The 20346-nt window shown below is 45.9% G+C and overlaps 1 protein-coding gene across 9 annotated transcripts in view; it reads right to left on the reverse strand.

The window, feature by feature from the left end:
- The window catches only part of GRAMD1B (GRAM domain containing 1B), a 289702-nt gene that overhangs the window by 30160 nt on the left and 239196 nt on the right, over nt 1-20346 (reverse strand). For 8 of the 9 annotated variants that reach the window (XM_043533870.1, XM_037882223.2, XM_043533873.1 and 5 more), the window contains 2 exons: nt 16340-16550; nt 7194-7214 (listed from right to left, as the gene is read on the reverse strand). In XM_043533870.1, the coding sequence (XP_043389805.1) occupies nt 7194-7214; nt 16340-16550 (232 nt within the window). The remainder of the gene's footprint in view (nt 1-7193; nt 7215-16339; nt 16551-20346) is intronic. The other variant, XM_043533872.1, reaches the window with a different exon arrangement.

The raw sequence follows: 20346 nt of genomic DNA on the forward strand, positions 1-20346 counted from the left end.
CTAACTCGTCAAGGACATCTCTTTACTTTTGCTAATTCTTTCTCACCAGTGACTGGGAAGGAATATTTGGCAGTGCTGCATCCACTCCCGGCGGTTTGGCCTCTATCTGCACAGAGATCGCAGGAGATGATTTACAGAAGCAGCACTTGCTACATACAGCAGCTGGAAATGCTGGAGAAGCCCGACACTCTGGCACCAGACAGCCAAGAACCCTGAGGTCATGCCCCTATTTAGGGACAGTCAAGAGAGGAGGGTCACCAGAGTGATTTATAGTGGAGCAAGCAGAAGACAAGAATGGAAGGCTGGGCTGTCTACATGTCTCCATAGAGTCCTCCTTGGCTCTGACCTTGGATGTGGAGCCTGAGGAATATAAACTGAATCCTCCATGCTCTGACAGGGAACAGGGCCTGTCGTCCCAAGTGGGGAAAGAAAGAAAGGAAAGAAGTGATTGTTTTTGGCAGTGAAATGTTTCCAGAATACACATATAGACTTTTCAAAACATTTACTGGTTGGGGGATTCCTGCTAGTGGCTAAGAGAGTTCCAGCTTCCCACACAGCTAGCTCTGTGCCAGAGACAGACCCAAGCCCAAACTGTGCATATGAAAACTCACAAACTTTGGGGAAGATTGGATTGGTTCTGCAACCTGATTTCATGGCGTAGGCCCTCTCTCTACAACGGGCTGGACCAGAACGCCAGATCCAAACACTCCAAATCCTGGAAAAGCTTGACTCTGGATTTGAAATTTGTTGTTCATGCCCATTTTTACTCTTGTAAGTGTTAGCACCTTGGCTTTCCCTTTCAGCTCCATGATTTCCCTGCACTGGGCCTCACACTAGCCCAAACTTCCCTAATCTCAGCTCCTTTACTGAGCCTCAGAAACCCTCTCCCAGTGTTGCTCATTCTCACCATTTTATTGCAAGTCTCAAAATATTTGGTATTTCTCTTACAGATCCAACTCCTGGAGTCATGTTACTACATGACAATCCCAGCTCTCATTTTAAAATAAAATAAGATTCTAGCCCTCGAGGCTGTGGGGAAAAGCTTGAAAACAAAATCCCTGATGTCTCAAAAACCAGGAGGCAAAGAAAAAGAACCCAACATTTATTATAGTTCAAATCCCATGATCTCTTAGCCAATCTCATGATTTTGGGAGCCTGACTCATGGTTTCTGAACACTTGGGGTTGGGCCATATTGCCCTGGGCCTGGTTTCTTCCTACTGCTAAGAAATAGCTGTTCCACAGGAGGGATGGTATCTTGACAGCCCATGAACAGCTAGCTGCATTCTCCAGGAGAAGGGGATTGGAAGAATTATTCCACACAGCACAACGGCTAGACCAAACACACCCTATTTTAAAAACAGCAGTGAAGCGATTTCGTACATCTACCACAATGCCCATAACACAGCCCTCTTCCCCATACGTAATAGCAGCATGAGTTGATAAGCTATTGGTTCCCACTGCCGGTAAACTCACACAAGGGAGTGATTTCAATCCATAACCAAATATCAGGGATGTGTGGGTTTGTTATGAGGAGGAGAAGTGAGGGACAGAATTGTATCCATTTACCTGGACATGAGGTTCCTTCTAAGCTGCCAACATATAGCAATACTGTTTAAGGGGGGGATTTTATTAGTGATATTTCTACACTGGCAGAGTGTTTTTGCCAGTATAGCTTATCGCTCAGGAATCCGATACAAGCTATACTAGCAAAAACACTTTTTTGCCAGTCTAAATTGCATTTACACTGGGAGGGTTTGTAGCTAGAGCTATACTGGCAAACCTTTTCTAGGGTGAAGCGGGCCTGAGAAAACTCCATCACCTTAAGAGTCACTGGACAGGAGGAGATGACATACCAGACCCCTTCTCTCAACAACAACAAGAGACCTGTGCTAATGCAGACAGACAACTCTCTTAGTAAACAGAGATACGTGGCGACTCACTGCTGATCTCAGTCACTGCATGCCCGCACCTCACTGTCTCAAAACTGATGAGCAGACACAGAGCACTTAAGCCCAGAAGAGGGACACTCAGAGTGCAGCCTGAGGGCTAAACGTTGACTGCAGAGGTCTGCATGTGCTTAGTAATGGACTTCTAATCAATCAGGCTAATAATCCTGACAAGCCAGGACCCAAGTCTGCTGCTCTTCACCAATGGCTCTGGAAATGCCTTGGGCAGCTTTCCTTTTTCACGGCTGTTGAACTCAACCAGCCAGCCAATAAATCCATGCTCCTCAACCTAGGAGATATGAGCACAGGTGCAGGGCTGCATGTGTTCACTCTGGATCAGAAATGGGTCTATATGATTCAGCTGCAGCCCACATTCTCACGGCAGGTGTGCAATGTGGCTTTCTAAAGCTGGGAAGCTCTTTGGAACAGAGCACTGGCTCGTGAGTTCAGACTCGGTCAGGAGATCTGTTAGCCCCTTTATGACCAGGGTTGCTGGAAGCTGTAGTCTCCAGAGAAAGCAGTTGACTAAGCGTCACAAGACTGGCTACTGGATATTATATAGAGGATTGCTGGTGGCTCAGCCTTGGGGAGATGAGAGAACTCTCACCACGGGTACCAGGCTGGAGGCATAGGAGATATCTAAGAAAGGTCACCGAAGGAGAACGGCATGTCCTCTCCCCCGCCCTGCTTGCTGAAAGCTGGAAGGGCCTCTGTTGGCTATTGAGAGTTCCCTGTGGAAATCTCCTTCAGGTACTTAGCTGGCCCTGAGGAAAGGGACCTGAATTGGTACTGTATTTTAACTCTCAGATTGGGCACCTGCCAGTCAGCCTCCACCCCTGATTTACAGGACATAGAAGGAGAAGGGCTAGGACAGATGGAAGGTCTTTCGCTATTGGGGAAGAAGGGCCTACTCTTCTATTGGTTCTGTACTTCGAACTTCACAAACTATAAATTCTCCCCCCGCCCCAGTTGATATGGTCCTGATGCAAATCTCACATGCATCTCTTGGAAAGCATGGGTGGCACCAGAGAACACACTAGGAGGCAGAGGAAGGGTGAGTTCTAAAGCAAATATTCACAGCTGGAGGTTGCTATAGTCTTGGAAGAAGAAAAGACAAAATGGAACGTGGGAGGGAGCAACTTCTATCGGAGAAGCAGGGACAGGTCAAAGTGGTGTTAAGGGGAGGGGAGATAACATAGCAGGACAGACAGAAACAAGAAAACCAGTTAAAAGCAGCAGGAATAGGGCTGGTGCCTCCACAGCCAAAGCCAGTGTATTAATACAAATCTGATGGGCAGGAGCGCTTCAGGGAAGAGCTACACTCCTAGGGTGCAGGAGGCTCCGTAAGTGAGGGTGAGAGTGAGTCTGCGTGCAGTGTAGGTGTACCTGTGTTTCACATGTACAGGTTTAAAGACACGCCCGAGAGCTGACTAAACTGCAAGACGACACCAAAGGCGAGCTCTCTAGACGCTCCCTGGAGATGGACTCTAATTTATGGATCTGTCCCTGGAGAAGGGGGAAGGGGAAGCGTCTGGTTATCCCAGTGCTGGCGATCCTGGCAAGACATGTGGGAGGGACTGGCCCAACACAATGCAAAGCAGTAGCAAATTACTGACAACTGTTACTCTATCACTAGCACTGATTCCCCTCCTGGAGCTCAGGTGGCCCATCCCCATTTCCACATTGCTGCTTTCATCTGGCCACAACAGCTTTGTGGACTAAAACAAAAAAACCACGCAGAACGCAGCCAGTGCTTACTCTCCGGATGTGCTGTCTCTCATGCTGAAAATACATGGAGGAAAAACAAGAGAACAGAAAGATAAGATAGAGCGGACACAAAACCACAAGAGAACCATAGAAGCAGATCACACCAAAGCATCATGCAGCAGGGAATGGCTCCCAGCAGTCACAAAAACAAGCAGCTCTTGTATAAAACACAATGCCATCTTCAGCTAATGGTTACTGACTTCTTTACATGCTTCTTTATGCCACTTCTCCATGCTCCTTCTGTCTGCGCTCTGTGTTTCTGAGTACCCCCACCTTTCTGTGCATGTCAGTCTGCTCTCCATACTTCTGATCACCTCTCTGCCGTTTCCTCCTGTCTGCAATCCACGTTTCCTCCAACCTAGTTTGTCTTTCTCTACATTTCTGACCACTTGCTAACACCATCTGTCTACACTGCTTCCATTTGCCTCCAAAGCCAGATGTTCTCCTGTCCTTGCTTCTGTCCCTCTCCTTGCCTGTCTGTGCATACTGGATCCACACTAGCTCCCACTGGAGTCAAAGAGACTTTGGTCATTGACTTCAATAGAAAGAGGTCTATTGTTTTCTGCCCATGCTGCCATCTTCACCCCGTCTATCCTTATTAAACACTTTCTCCTCCTAACGAGGTCTGTCTTTGTCTACACTCTACCTCTCATGAGGAAAATTCCTGTTTCAAACCAAAACTCATTTCAGAACTGAACTAGTCAGCAAAGAGATTTGATTTTAGAGATATGGAAGATTTAAAAATAAATAAATAATGGTCACTACTGGAAGTGGTGGCCAGGCAGACGTGCAAAGTGAGTGAGTGAGTGAAGGAAGGACAGTGTCTGGAAAAGTTTGGTGTCTTTCTAGCTGTGCAATGAGAGAAGAGCAAATTCCTGCCTCAGCCACTTAGACTCCCAGAGCAGATAGGCAGCACGTACTGGAGGGTGGGAGCTGTGGATGAAGGATACTTTGGTGCAACATGATAAAACGTCTCTGTGATTTCCATGATTCAGCACTCACAAAAAATGCAAGTGCTCTACGATTGCGATGTGTACACAGCTCAACAGATAGTGGTATCGGTCAGACATGGGATCCATATCTAGGGTATCTCCTTGCTACAACCTCTCTGGGGTCTAGGCTCCCAGGTTAAGAGGGATCTAATGCTTTGCTTTCTCCAGCAGTCAGGTTCCCATGTGTGCTGGCTCCAAATTCATCTTACTCTAGAGTAGGTGATCATGGACGTTAGAGGTCTGTATCAGAGCCTCACAGATTGGCTGGAGGGATCCCACAATTCTCCTAGCACCCAGCAGAGGTAGGTCCAGAATTAGGCCAGAGGATAAGATGACTTTTGAGATACCCTGGGAGGGGAGAGGGAAGGAGAAACGAGAAATCCTGGTATGCTCACTCACCTCTAGATATTTTTGGCTTTACTCACAGGTTTGTTTTTTGTTTGTTTGTTTTTTAAACTTTACTCTGCCTTGCCAAGAGCCTATACAGAAGTTGGTCATAGTTCTCTGAAACCTGTTGGGAATTCTGTAGCCAGGAGAGCCTGAACCTTGGGAAGCATGAAGCCAAATAAGCCTGGACTAATCACTGCTAGGTTAGCATGTAGTCTACATCAGTTATGACTGGGGAACTCTTAATGAAGGAGCTTATGGGTCCAGTTCAACAAAGCATAGACTCCACATGTTAAATCCATCCTTCTTCAAAAAACCACTTAAGCATGTGCTTAACTTTAAGCATGTGTCCCAAGTTAAGCACATGTTTTAAGTGCTTTACTGAACAGGTATTCACTGCTGAATAGAGGGCATATGTCCAGATATTTAGAGGTATTCAGGTACTAACTCCCATTGATTTCAGTTGCCTAAATGCTTTTAAAAATCTAGGCCATACTCCATACCCTAGAAAAACCCAAGGTCAGTCTCAATGAAGAGCCACAACTTTTGAGAGTCTGGACTGTGGAGAACCAGTAGAAACTGCCCTTCCCCAGAAAAGCTGATGATGCAACGGTGGTTCTGCACTGCCACTGTCTTCCTAGCTAAGACCAGGGACACAGCAAACTCAGTTAGATGGACAGAGATATAAGATATTGAGTGTTACACTGACTTCTGTTAGTAACACTCTAAGACATACCACTGGGACCTCCTGCCCAGTGATTCACTCCTGCCAAAAACTGCTTTGAACACTCCTGAAACTATGTACTTTTAGCAAATGTGCTGCCTGTAAAAAGGGCCATAGACCCAACTCTAGAGTTCCTGGGCCAGATTTTTAAAAGTGCTCAGCTCCCAATAGCTGCTGCTGTCTGTTATGGGAGTAGCTGGTTGCTGAGCACTCCACTTAGGTGTCTAAAGGGGAGCTGAGCTCCTTTGAAAATCTGGCTCTGAAGTCTCTTTATCCAAAGAAAAGTTATAGTAAACAAAGCATCCCAGCCATGTGCTTTCCCCATGACGTGCAGAGACCACCTTGGGATCTGAGGAGAGTTCAATCTCCATGTTTTATTCAGTCCTTGGCCTCCCTGCTGAGCTTCCAACAGAGCTCCACTTTAGTGACAATTGCTGAGGACTTCTTTCTGATGGGGCAGCCACCTGTTCCAGGAGACTCACCAAACTAGGGCAGCTGAGCATCTGCCACATAAGTCACAACTTTCAGTGGTACTGACCTGGGATAGTGACCTAGAAGGGAAAGGCTCCATTCCCCATGATCAGTCCCTGGAATATGCCAGGCCCTTCTAAAACGGTGCACTTTTCCCTCCCAATAGTCACAAAAAAATGCTCTCACTTTCCACCTAGGCCCAATTTCAGGAAAAGTCGTATGTGTAGTAATTGCTGGACAGGCACTGTTCTTCCGATGTGGTTTTAAATGAAAGATGCTAATTTAACACCTCATCTGCATAGCCACTGTGCGGCTGGTATCTACTATCAGACCATGGGGGAGGATGGCGTTCATCTGTGAAAGCCAAGCTGCCGCTATTTGCTTGTGGAAAACCTGAAAACTGACAGCGTTGTGCGTCCGAACGCTGCCATTCATGATCTCAAAGGGGGAAAAAAAAAATCAGATCAAGGCAGAAATGAAAGACGGTTTATGTTCCTGCAAGCTCTGTGGGCAGGTGATTCCCCTCCCGCCCTCACACCCACTCCAAAAGGCGTGAACATTTTCATATATTTGTAGCTCTGTTTGGTGCTATATAAAGCCAAACTCTATTCTATTCCAAGGAGATCCAATGAGAGACAGGATCCAGAGATCCTGACTATGTACGTGCAGCTGGAAGCCAGTGACTGAGAGACCACATCATCTGCTCCCATTCTTGGAGGCTCCTCTCTCTGATATCCCTCCCTTAAGAAGCCAATCCCCTCTTGCCAGCTCTGAACCATTCCCCACCCCGCCTTTTCTGAAATGATCAACATGCCCCAGTGCCATTGCAAAGCCCCTTTTAACCCAGCCCGCCTTCCCCACCACCCCCACATGTACCAAGGGACAAGAGAAACTGGAGTACTTACATTATACCAACTCTGGCTTTTCTGTAAGGACAAAATAAAAGAGAAGTATTAGTTATTGTAGAGATCTTAGTATGAGAGAGAGAGAGAGAGAGAGACTAGAACCCATCTGATATGTACAGTATAACTATTCAACAGAACGTGGGAATAAAGACAAAAGACTTTGGTGGGTTTCAGAGTAGAGTCTAACATGTTTATTCCCTTAAGAACAAACCCAGAAGTATGAGATTATAGCAGGAGGCAATTCAGGCTCTCTCTCTCTCACTCACTCTCTCACACACACTTTGTAATCATTTCTGCAGAACAGCAGCACCCATTAGCAACATTAGAGCTAATGATCACCAATCATTTCTATTACAAGCTCCATTTTCCCACAGGCCTGCTGGCTAGCTGATAAAAATGCCAGCATGTTCTGAGACCCCTTCCAAATAAACACTTGAAGAACTACCAGGGTGAGCTAGGAACTTGATTTCACTTCAGTCAGTCGCAAAAGGCATCAGACAGACCCTTCAAAAGATTTGGATGTGGAAAGCAGCATGTGAAACAAAGAGAGTGAGAGAGAGAACACTACAGTAATAGAAGTGCTCAGTAGTGCTGGGGAAAACTGATGGCATGTTTTTCCATGAAACTGAGTATGAAGAGTTTTCTCTGCCCCTTTGCCTGTGATTTTGCATCCTGTCATTGAGACATTTCTCACTGTTTTGGGCGGCTGGGCCATTTGTCACATTTGAACGCGTGGAAAAGCCAGTTCAGCTGGAAAAGTCACGCTCGCCATTTTATAGCGGGAGGTGAGAGCAGTTGGATTGCAAGGGGAGGGAGAGAAATATGCTCTGCATTCCGGCATGGTGCCCCTAGTAATACTGCTATTGCTTAGGTGGCACTTGCCCTCCTCTTGAGACATGCCTGGAAGTATGATTATCCCCATTTTATAGATGTGGAAATGAGACATAGGGGGCAGTCTGGTCTCGGGGACTATGAAAGGAGCCCTGGACTCTATTGTAATCCTCTCTTTGAACCAGACTTGCTCCCTGACCGTGGGCAAGTCACTTCACTTCTCCAGGCTCCAGTGTTCCCACCTGTAACAGCAGGCAATTATATTTATTATCTACCTCCAGGACACTGGGAAGCATAATGCTACCGTGGACTCAATCCGCAAACTCTCCTTCATGCAAGTAGATCTTACTCAAATGAGCAGTCCTGCTGACTGTGCTGGGGCTAAGGATTTACAGGGTTGAGCCTGTTTGTAAATGTAAAGTATTACTAAGGCCAGACAGTACCACAGAACTTGGTGGCGGGGGTGGGTGGGGGGGGGAGGGTGTGCTGGCTTCCAGGACTGGGCACTATTGACTAGACCACGCTGCCTCTCGACACCTCCACACACCCTGATCACTTCACGTTGTTTGCAAAAATGCTACATTTCTACTCACATGACGACAAGCTATTTTTAAAAATCTTTTTGCAACAAATACTTGGCCTATGTCTAGGTATTGGGAACAGGATTTTGCTACCTCCACTTAGCTTAGAAATGCTGCTGTGCTATCCACACCATATGGATTTCAGGGCCATTTTGAGTTCACATTGCTCAGACCAAGTAGCACTAAATGTCATCTGTCCATATCTGCCCCAGGCCAGGCAAGAACAGGCATGCATCAAATGAACATCGTATTAATTTCACATTCTACAATATACGCTCGTTTTATAGGCAGGGTGTTGTGTACATAACTCTCAACCTGGAACTGGCAATGAGACCTGAATGAAATGATCAGGCCTGAATACTCCTAAATTTTGAAATCAGGAGACCAGCTTTTGAGTAAGGCTTCCCAGAATCCTTTGCATCAGCTCCTGAGTGAGTTGAAAAAGGTGTCCAGGGGGATCCAGGTTGTTCCAGTGGAAAACCAGAGACAGGGATAGCAGAAGACTCACAACCCACCCCAGAAAACTGCTCAACTCCCACTCCTTCCCCCACCCCTCCACCTTGCTGCACAGGTGCAGAACTTTACAAGCACTCAGACTTCATTCATGGAGCCAACCCTACTCAAAGGCCATGTGCATCCTTGGATATTTTTGATCCACAGCAAAAACACCATAAGAATATGCAATCATCTGTGGCCCTCACCCCCATGGAGCAGTTACTGAAAAACATAAAGCGTCCATTTCTGGGCTGTCCCACAAATCTGGGAAAGGAAAAGTGAATCACAGTGTGGACAGGTCTTCAAGACACAGAAACAACCAACAGCTTGTGGAGGGGGAAAATTCTTACTGGCTACATCCTTCTGACCCATCCCCTTTCCAAGGCTGGTCTTACCCGCTGCTTTTTCTCCCGAAGGGAGTCCTCATCCAAAGGAGCAAGGAGAAACAAGAAGAAACCACTCTTGTCCACAAAAGGCACAGAGACCAGGGCATCGTGTGGCTCAATTCTCGCTAATGATAGAGTTTGTCTATCCACCCATCCATCCATAACTCATCATCATGGCATCTGGGTACCTGAGATGGAGAGGTTCTCATGCAGATTTCTTTACCCTACCTTACAACCCTCTGGGTACCGCAAAGGACAGAAGTGCCTGAAAAGTAACCTCCTCCCCCCCCTCCCCCCCCATCAAACCAAAAGTAACAGGAAAATGCGGACTTTGCTTCCACTGAGGCTGCTGAAATGAGCTTGCATGTGCCGTAGACTAAGAGCCCTGCAACAGAGATTTCACTCCCCTCTGCTGCAGCAATTGTAGCAGGCTTAGTTGCATAGAGAACTCTAGATTAAGGTGGTGTCATTTTTTCTCTAGGTGAATTTCCCTCCAGACCTGAATCCTCTCTGGCTTTCTCCTGCATAATTATAACCCATGTTATAGTTTCTACAGGAAACTCAGTAGCTGGGCACATGCTCTTGTTTCTGCATTTTTTCAACAGATCCACTGCCTATTATATTTCCTTTAACCTTTTTCAGATTGTAAATTCATCCTGTTATGTTTATTCCTATATTAGGGGTTCATTTTCTAGGGACTCTGTTTTACTTCTGCCAAGGTTTGGTTTGATGCATGGGAATATTTTTAGGGTAAGCGGGAACTTTAGAAGCAGCAATAAGATCTTGCAGAAGTGACCTGAACCTACATCAGGTTTCCCTAAACTTCTTCCTGAGCCTCCAGTATCCTGCCATTAGTCTGCTCTCAGAGCTCCTATGGAAGAACTCCAAGAGGGGAGAGATTAGAGAGAGCACAAACTGAAGGGAAATGGATTATGGGGTGTAGGAGCCCAGGAGAGAGAGAGAGAATAGGAGGTATGTATGGTGGAAGCACATGTTACAGGAAGCTGGAGGAGGAAGACTATTGGGGCTTCGGGGACGTCGACAGACTTCTCCTCCTGTGCACCAGAATAACAAGGGTCAGAGAAACCTCACAGTTTGACAGGTTTCAGAGTAGCAGCCGTGTTAGTCTGTATCCGTAAAAAGAAAAGGAGGACTTGTGACACCTTAGAGACTAACACATTTATTTGAGCATAAGCTTTCGTGAGCTACAGCTCACTTCATCAGATGCATTCAGTGGATGCATTCTCACAATTTGAAATAACCCAGGACATTTATATAAGATGAAGATTCCTGCTTGCAGCCTCAGGAGCCTAAGCTTAAAACTGGCTCCTGGCTTCATCTCCAAAGCGGGTTGTGCACTGATTTCTTTACAAGGTGGGAAGGAGTTGGGATCAAGGAAAGAGTCCAGAAGAATCAGCAGGTGGTTTAAAAAAGAAAGAAACAAGTTCTTACTTTGATCAGGTTAAGTCTGTCATACTAGAAAAAGAAATTGTCACAATTAGAACTGAAAGGAGAAAAGGAAATAAATAATATCTATCATAAACGGTGGAAATAATCACACACACGACTGAGGAGAGCTTCCACTGACCCACACGACACAGCGCTACACAGGCACAGAGGGGCAGATGCCGGGGTATCACAGCACACAGTTACTCATCTTCGGCAGCCAGATAACACTTCTCATGGCACCTTGACGAGGGAGGGGATGGGGCTCTTTAACGAGTCTTTTCTTTATATCCTGCTACATCTCTCCAAGTGCTTGCTCGGATTAGCGACCTTACCGTGTGTAATGGCAGCTCTGCTTAGGGAGATTAAAGGGAATACTATGGGTAGGAGGCAACAGATCATTCAGTTTCTGTATGAATTTCAGATTGTTGGCTAGTACAACAGGGGTGGTCCTACTCCCCATGGAGTCAATGGAGGTCTTGCCATTGATTTTAATGGGAGCAGGATCATACTTTGCTCTTCTATAGTGCTGCTGCCAGAGGACTCCAAAGCACTTCACATATTGTAAATAATTCAGCTCCACAACACCTTCCAGGAGGCATGGAAGCACCATGATCCACATTTTACAACTGGAGAAACTGAGGCACGGAGAGGTGAAATGACCTGCCTAAGGTTACAAAACGAGTTAGTGGCAGAGCTGGGACTAAAACCCTGAAGATCTGACTCCCAGTCTCACCACTAGGTACCTTTCCCTTTTAACACTACCCAGTTACCAACTATTGAATTTCCATTACCAGGCTGAAGCTTCAGAGACTAAGGGTATGTGAGATTCCCAGCTCAGAAGACATACTCGTTGGAGACAGACACTAAACACAGAATGTAGCTACAACAGCATGAGCAGTATGGTGCATGTGGGGAGGGGGGGCTAGCTGCCCCAACTACGTGCCTGCCAAAAACCCTAGACACATCCTCAGGTCAGCTAGCCCACCCCTCAGCTTTTGCTGTCCCACAGCTATACTCTGTTTTGAATGCACTAGCTCGATGAGAGCTAGCGTGAGCGTCTCCATAAGCAGGGGGTCACACCCCCATCTCCCAGTGGAGACATACCCTGTATCTCAAGCACCTGTTTGTTTTAACCAGTGGTTCTCCAGAGGGCTCAAAAGGCTATGTCGTACATGGAAAGTTATGGAATCGGCTCCAACACGCCACCCAGGTCCACGATAGCTCGAACCTAATGACCTTCAGGACACATTGTAAAGCTCTTCCTTCCTATAAAACCTAATAAATAAATAATATTTTTTTGTATTATTGTAACACCTAGGAGCTGTCGTCATGGACCAGGACCCCATGGTGCAAGGCACTGTACAAACTATATTGACAATATAGATCTATTTTACCCTTACCATTCAGACTCAGCACTAGGGGGTGAGTGGGATTAACGGACTCTGAGTGGGGTCACCCCTTTTTATAGGGAAGAGGAAAAAATTTTTTAAAAAACCTGTTTATGCTTTAACAGCAAAGCTTCTATCCCATGTGTAGTGAGTATACTGGCTGGCTGGCAATCTAAGGCTGAGGTGGAGCAAAGTGTTTGCCTGCTGCACTGGTGGATTGTCTGAGTTTCACCTGTTAGCAGTGGATGGGGAAGAAAAACTTCCTGAAAAGCATTATTACAGGCTTATTCAAATGTTTCAAAATGACAAGTGAAGTGGCTCCCTCTGATGGCGGAACTGTGTCATGACAACTAACAGGAAACGGAAACGTTTCTCCAGTACTGTACAACAGTTAGCAACTGTATAAACACAGAGTCAAATTCATGGGCTCAAGCCGGTTCCCCACCCTTACCAATCTGATCTGCTTTGCATAGGAAAGTGGCATATTTTTCTGCTTGCAAAACAAAAAGCTGAAATAAAACAATAAGAGGTTGAGAGATGAAATATGAATTTCTTCATCCTGCATGTCTGTGTGTGTTCCCATACATTGCTGTCTTTCATGATCCCTGCCCTGGACAGACATCCTCATCTGAGCTGAGAGAGGAATTTAGTCCACTACTTTCGTTAGCCCTGGGCTTCCTCTTCCCATTAACCCTGATCCACAACCAAACTCTCCTGAGGTCAGAAGGGGTTTCACGCTTCGTAATCAACTCCACCGGCTCCACCTCAGCACAGCTAGCTTGTAAAGGCAGAGATGGACACAAACTGCATGAGGTACTGGGACATGCCTATCTGTCCATTGGGGAATGTGCTCAGAACTCCTTTGTACCACCTATTCACCATCCACATTTCAGAACTCATCTCAGGTTTATTGCACTGTTGTTCTCTCTAATATCGTTTAGACTATTTTGTTCTCATGAAAGCAAGAGTCAGACAGGAAGTGGATTAAGCTGGCACCTTGGTGAGTGTTTTGCACATACATCTATGCCAATGCACCTCCAACCAGACCTGTCTATCAGGAGTTCCACCTGCCATTCCAGTGGAAAACTTACACAGTACTCTCCCAATGCACCTCCACCCGGACCTGCCATTCCAGTGGTGGCCAATGCTCCCCTTTCAGACATATCCCAGCACCACCTATCCCACCCAAACAGCTCTGCTAATGCTCCTCCCTTTGCAGATCCAGCAGAGCTCTCTGCTATTCTGTCTGGGGTTCCCCACAGGATTCTTTTCAATCCACCTCAATCCTGGTTTGCAGCATCATGTTACACAGGCAACATCTCCTGAGCCTACACCAACAATAATGCAAGGCTGAGCCAAATTCTGTGATGTGAACCAATGGGGGACTAAGATAGGACCATCGGTTTCAATGTCCACTGGGAACTAGCCCAGCATTTGAAGCCAAGGTCCCCCCTGGGGAAAAACCAGAATTTTGGGACAGTAAGACATTCAATCTGTTTCACTTTCGTGCTTTATCCCCTAATCATCCCATCACCTGTTTTATTTTTTTATGATCTCCAGGCAATTTAGTTGTTGCTCAGATTTGCAAAAATTCAAACCCAAATATCCTTCCCCTCTGGGAGTTGGTTTCTTACCCTGATGAGACACATTTTCCATTCATACCTTTCAGAGTGAGCCCATGAATTCTCAGGGTTCCTTAGGAAGCAGGTCTATTCTAAGGGGTACAGCTGTATTCTTTTGAGGTCACTGATCTTTAATATTCATTTCACACAGAAAAACACTCTGAGTCCAGCCTGACTGTGATCAATTGTCATGAATCCCCCACCTCAGAAATGGAAAGTGCCCAGTCATAAAAGCAGTGGAGAAATAACAGAGACCAATCAGCAGGTCTCAAACTTCTAAAAAGTTATGAAGTGGGAAGAGGAGAAAGATGGTGCTATGGAGCTATATTACGCATCACAGCCTGGACGTCTCACTCTGCAAACTGAAAACGAGTCAATGTAAGGTTAAAGAAAAGCAAATAGCAAAATAAATAAACTACAGGATCAAACAGAAGTAAAATAAAGGAGTGTAATGAATGGGCCAGTTCTCATGCCACGTGAATGAATATTAATGAAATCCCAGTGACTTCAAGCGAACCCAGCCTCACAGCTACAGGTGTTGGGGTGAGTGGCCGCTAACATTCCCGCAGAAGCACTGGGAGAATGTCCCATTCCGGGGAGCGTTCCCAGTACCTCGGGGAGGATTTCTGAGTGTTAAGACAATTCTATGGTGGAGAATGGGGGAGAAGAAAGAAAGCTTACTTTAGAGAGGCGCTTGTGTGACTAAATCAGAAAGAGAGCATGCAGGAGGGAAGAGAGAGAAATTAAAACAAACAAAACAAAACACGATTCACAAAACAATGGGAGGAAAACCCAGAAACACAACAGGAAACATTATCTCCTTCCTTTTCCTGGTTCAAATGGGCCTTAAATAAATATAATGCTGTCGTAGCAAGTGGGCTGGCAGATCAGGAGACCAAAGTCCTCTAGCACAGCACACGCAGTGGTGACGCAAGCTTCCCCTTCACTGCCCTTTACAAATGGGACACACTTCATCTGATGGGACCTCCTCTTGGGCAAAAAAGGAGTTCAGTCTTCACGGACTAGTGAATTTGGGGCTTCTCTGCTGGGACTGACAATGAAAGTGGCAAGGATAATGGTTTGCAGGGAGAGGGGGGTATTCTGTGTGACACAGACAATTAACCAATGATGAACCGGGCTGAGAATCCACCAGCTCATTTCATACAAGCCGGAACGGTACGGATGTGCAGTCGCTGGTGACGTTCTGATGGCATTCAAGGCAAAATGCTTCACCTCATGAATTTTGAAAAGCCACATACACTTCTGAGCAGTGAGCTTTCTTTTGACAAACCCTAGGGCTGGCATCAAAGCTCCTGTTCTGTTCACACATGCCTGGGAATCTGTATGTCATAAGGCACCACTTACCACCTTTAACAAATCAGCAGGTTGGACAGGCCCATCCCAAATCTCCTTGCATGCCCTCGCCAAGCAATTTTCCCGTTCACTCTGTCCATACAGTGAGGCTCACGCCACAGTTGGCTCCAGTAAGGTCATGAAAATGATAAAGCCAGCCACCTTCTGGACTGCGGGTACCTGCACTATGAGGGGAAGCAAAGGGCTTTTTACACAGCTCCTTCAGCTTGACGGTGTCAGGACACACCGTGGGTGGGGGGGTAGCTATGGAGAGGCCATCTATGTCAGCTTCTTCTTTCCTTCCTTCCTGCCATGTCCTTTTCCTTAGGAAAAGGAGTCGGTCAGTGCAATACAGCCATCAAGAAGATGCAAAGCGATCGCTGGGGGGCCCTGGTAACAATAAGCAAAATCCACCCTGCTCCCAGCTTGGATGGGATACACTGGTTGTGGGTAATCCTGCAGCCAAGGAAGCCTGGGGTTCTGGGTGGACAAGCGCCCCTGAATCCATTTATGGTCTTAAATGGGACCGAAGTGGTGCCTAGGACCTGTGCCAGCTCTCTGTGCAGCGTGTACTTCACCCTCAGCAAACCAGAAGCTTTTCAGAGCCCCTTCTGGAGCCCTCCTCCTCAGTCTGTGCCACAGAAACTCGTGGTGAACAGCTGAAAAGGGAGGTTCATTACAGCTGGCTTTCGAGGTCCCGCCAAGAACAGTGCAGGTTCCCAGGGAAAGGGGACATGGGTTCCGAAGCTTCAGCCCATAGATGCCATTACAAAGCTGCAGCGTGGGCACACTTGCTAGAGCAACCGGTGTCTCGTGGTCTGAGCTTAGTGGAGGGGAGACAAGGGTGTATTTAGCACATGCTCAGCTCTGTCCTAACCAGTCAAATGCCCCTATAGCCAATGGGCACCTCAGCGAAGGTTCTTGGGTAACAACGAGGGAAGGAGAGATATGCAGAGAAGAAAGCCACAGAACAAAGAGTAAGTACAACACTTGAGTGTATATGGGGGGTGGGAGGGGTGATCCTCGGGTCGCACTCCTCACCTTGGAGTTCTTGGCCCCACTGCGGCCTGACTGAGCGGAATAGCTGCGCTGCACACACTGCTCCGGAGTGGAAGGGGATTTGTCTGACGAGTGGTCTGAGCCTTTCTCCACCATGGCGTCTCCTTGGGAGTCCTGTGGGGCCGGGGACCGGGAACGTTTGCGCAGGATGGGGGAGCAGGCAGGCGTGCTGCGGTTCGAGTTACTGGCAGTGCTGGGTGGAGAAAGAGCACAGTCAATAACCATATGCCAAGAGGAGCTGAAGCAAAGAACAGCTATTTTATCCACAGCACGTTTAGGTTGGGACAAGGGGAGGTAGTGCCATGTGGCTCCTCTGTATGCGCTCTGCCCAAACTTTCCACACTTGGCTTCCTGAATCTAGACACCTAAAGCCAACTTTAGGACTTGTCTACACAGGAAACATACCATTATAAGCTAAAGTGTGACTATAAACCAATACAGTTATAGCTGTGCGGACACACTTATTCTAGTATAAGAGGGCCTTTTTTGTTTGGTTTAGCTTATGTCATTCGGGAAGGGGTTTAAGCTAAACTGAAAAAGCCACCCTAATTCCAGAATGAACGTCTCTACCCTGAGGGTTCATACCAGTATAACTACAGCTGTACACCTATACTGGTATAACACAAAACTTTCCTTATAGACAAGCACTTAGGCTCCTAAGCAAATGGTCTGATTTTCAAAAGATGCTGAGCACTCACAGTTCTCAGTGAGGTTACTAGAAGCGGCAGGTACACAGCTTCTCTTCAAAACAGGCCAGCTATTTAGGTGCCTAAATATGGCATCAGGTCCCTAAATTATTGCCTGCACTAGAAAGGGCTTGCTGATTTAACTCTCCTAACAAACCTCCCTAGTATAGACACCGCTTATACCAGTTCCCCAAGCAAACTAGCAAAAGGACTTTTTTTGCTGGCATAACTGCATCTACACTGGGATTTTTGCCAGCACAGTAACATCAGTAAAAATAAATAAATAAATCACACCCCTTCACTGAAATAGCTAAGCCGGCAAAAGCTTTAAGTGCAGACCAGACCTAACTTTGGGCATATTCTGGCCATTCTTACACAACAGATCTGGTCGAACACTGCAAAACCACCATACACAAATATCCATTTGAATTCTGAGTTTGATCCCATTCATGCCTCTTATTATTTCCATTTCACAAACATTTGGAATTTTTTGCCCAATAAAAATTATCCAGCATAGTGTGATTTTCTTCATACGGACATCTGGGGGATGTCTTTTCTTTCTATGAATATCAGTATGCACAGGCAAACAGGGGTATTTGTTTAACAACAAGGACATTTGCTGTTCATTATTCATTCTTTACTGCTAATTATTCTTCTTTTTAAAAAGCTCAAGTTATCCAATCAGGAAGCTGAAACAGTGCTATATGACTTACATGACGAACAGTATACCATAAGTAAAGAACAGTGAACGGTTCATTAACAACCCACAGGCTGAACTTTGTGCACGTAAATTATATGGTGAAATTACCTATAAATACAATTGCAGAAATCAGGGTTGGTTTATGGACAGAAATAAAGGGCTACATTTGTTGGATAATGTATTTCTGATGAGTAATTCAGACAGCTACATTATACAGAGATTATTCCCCTTACTATGACCCACAATTATAGAGATGGAAGTAAAACAGTATTGCCAACCCCAGTTGTTCAAAAATCATGGATTATCTTAAAAATAATGAGATGATAAATACAGGGAAAGGTTATCCTACCACCACTGGAGATCAGGAAATGTGTATTGCCATGGCAGCACTCTACACCTATTGTTCACTAGCAGAAGCACAAGACTGAGCAAACAGTAAATCTCTGGGCTTTCACCTTGGAACTCTGTGAAACAGTTTCATTTTCACATACATAAGGGCAAACTAAAACCTCAGCTTTCCCACTTGAACTGTCTGCAATGTCAATCAGCTCCTCTGTAAAGCGCCTTATGGGATATGACTGGCCAGAGAGCATGTAGGAGGACAGAAGAACACAGACAGACACATTAATGGAGCAAGAGAGAAACAGAGAAAGAAACAGGAGTGTGGAAAAGAAAGAACCCATTAAAGAATGGACTCACCCTTTGTTCTATCCAATGTGGAGAGACTCAAGTTTGTGCTTAAGAATCAGGGAGACATGTGACAAACACTTGACCAGCTGCTGATTTCCCCATTTGCTTTTCTTTCTTACTCTCCCTCTTTGTTTGTTTTTATTGTTGAGAAACCCATCCTCCCCAAAGGCAATCCACAAAATCTAACTGATTCAGCTAAGAAGAACTGCACTGAAGACTGTCTCAACTCCTGGAGGGTGACAGTATCCTAGACTGTAGAATGGCCCCATGCAGCCAGGATTCCTTGCTTCAAACCACGTGTATAGGTGGCTGCCGTGGGATGTACCACAGAGAAAAAAAGAAATGAGGCTGGAAGCCCTCATCAGCCCCCGTAGCTCACTGTCTCTGTGGTCATGCATGACTCTCCCCGCCCCAGCCTCCCCTGCCTATGAATCAGGGTGATTATAACTTTGCTCCATTCACATGTGACCCCAACCCAATATCAGTGCAATGTGTAAATTGTGCCCCAGCCCAATCTGCTTCCTAAGCTTTTTGAATAATGTTAACAGAGGGCCATGCTTCCACCAGTGGAAAAGAACAATGGTGGAGGAAAAAAACATAACTATAGCCAAGAAGAGTCTGGACCTAAATTTTCAGAAATGACTAGAGAGATTGGTGGCTTCGGTTTGCGAGTATTCAACATGAGATACATCAAAGGGGTTAAATTTTCAGGGGGCAGGTGCTTAGCAATTTCTCCAAATCAGGCCCCCCTTAAGGAGTTGGGTGACCAAAATCACTCGTCACTTTTTAAAATCTTGGCTCTGGTTCTAAAATTGATCTGGTCCAAAGTATTGTTGGGGACTTTCTCAAGCCAGGTCTATACAATGGAGTGCCCCCACAAAGCATCTGGTTATTTATGTCACTAGAGCAAAGATCCACTCACCATATGATCTTGGAATTTCTTTCTTCTTTCACCCCCTTCCCCATTGCAGTGGTGTACTGACACAGTAAAGCTGTACCACATCCCCGTTCTGTAATCTACCTGTATTTATGTTTCTGAGCACTCGCCATGTACTTAAAAGTAGGAGGTTCCATTTTTCCCTAGTCAGTTTCCCATTAGACATGTTGACCTAATATTTGGAAACCATCAATTCTAAGTCATTGCTCAAGAAACCAAAACTCCAAGACCTAACCTGGAGCGGCAGGAATTGTTTCTCACCAGTCCTAACACCAACACCTAACACCTGCTCTCCTGCTGGACTCCTCAGATGCCACATCAGGTATTCACTCTGCCTTTTGTGAGACCAACACTAGAGGTTATGTCCATTTCACTAACAGCCCAAAGGCCCTGTCAGTATTACAAGCGTCAACACTGCTACTTTCAGACTTTCGAGACGGGTATTCTAGACTGTCAACTTCTACCTTACTGATGAACATGAGGCCTAGCTTCCGTGCAGAGCCTGGGTGAATACCCTTTGCGCACCACCAGCTCAACTCTGCATGTTGCAATTTACGACGGATCTGGACTGATGCAGGAGTGGGTGGGCAAGGTTCTGTGGCCTGCAATGTGCAGGAAGTCAAACTAGACAATCACGATGGTCCCTTCTGACCTTGACGTCTATGAGTCAATTCAGAGAGTATAAAGTGTGAAAAATCCATGCAAATCACAAATAAATTGGAGGAAACTAAGATGTGTTCACAGATATTCTGTGAGAAGGAAGAGAAGTTATATAAATTATTCACTGTAAATTATTCACTCAGATCTGTGAAATCCCAAATGCTTTTCTGAAGCATCTTCATTTTACAAAAGGAAAAACTGAGGAAGAGACAGATTAACGAACATGCCCAACATCACACAACAAGCTAGTTGGACAGACATGAAAAAAACACAGGAATCCTGACACCCTGCTCTAACCTCCAGCCAAAAAACACAC

This window comes from Chelonia mydas, chromosome 22 (assembly GCF_015237465.2).
Source record: "Chelonia mydas isolate rCheMyd1 chromosome 22, rCheMyd1.pri.v2, whole genome shotgun sequence".
Taxonomy (NCBI): Eukaryota; Metazoa; Chordata; order Testudines; family Cheloniidae; genus Chelonia; species Chelonia mydas.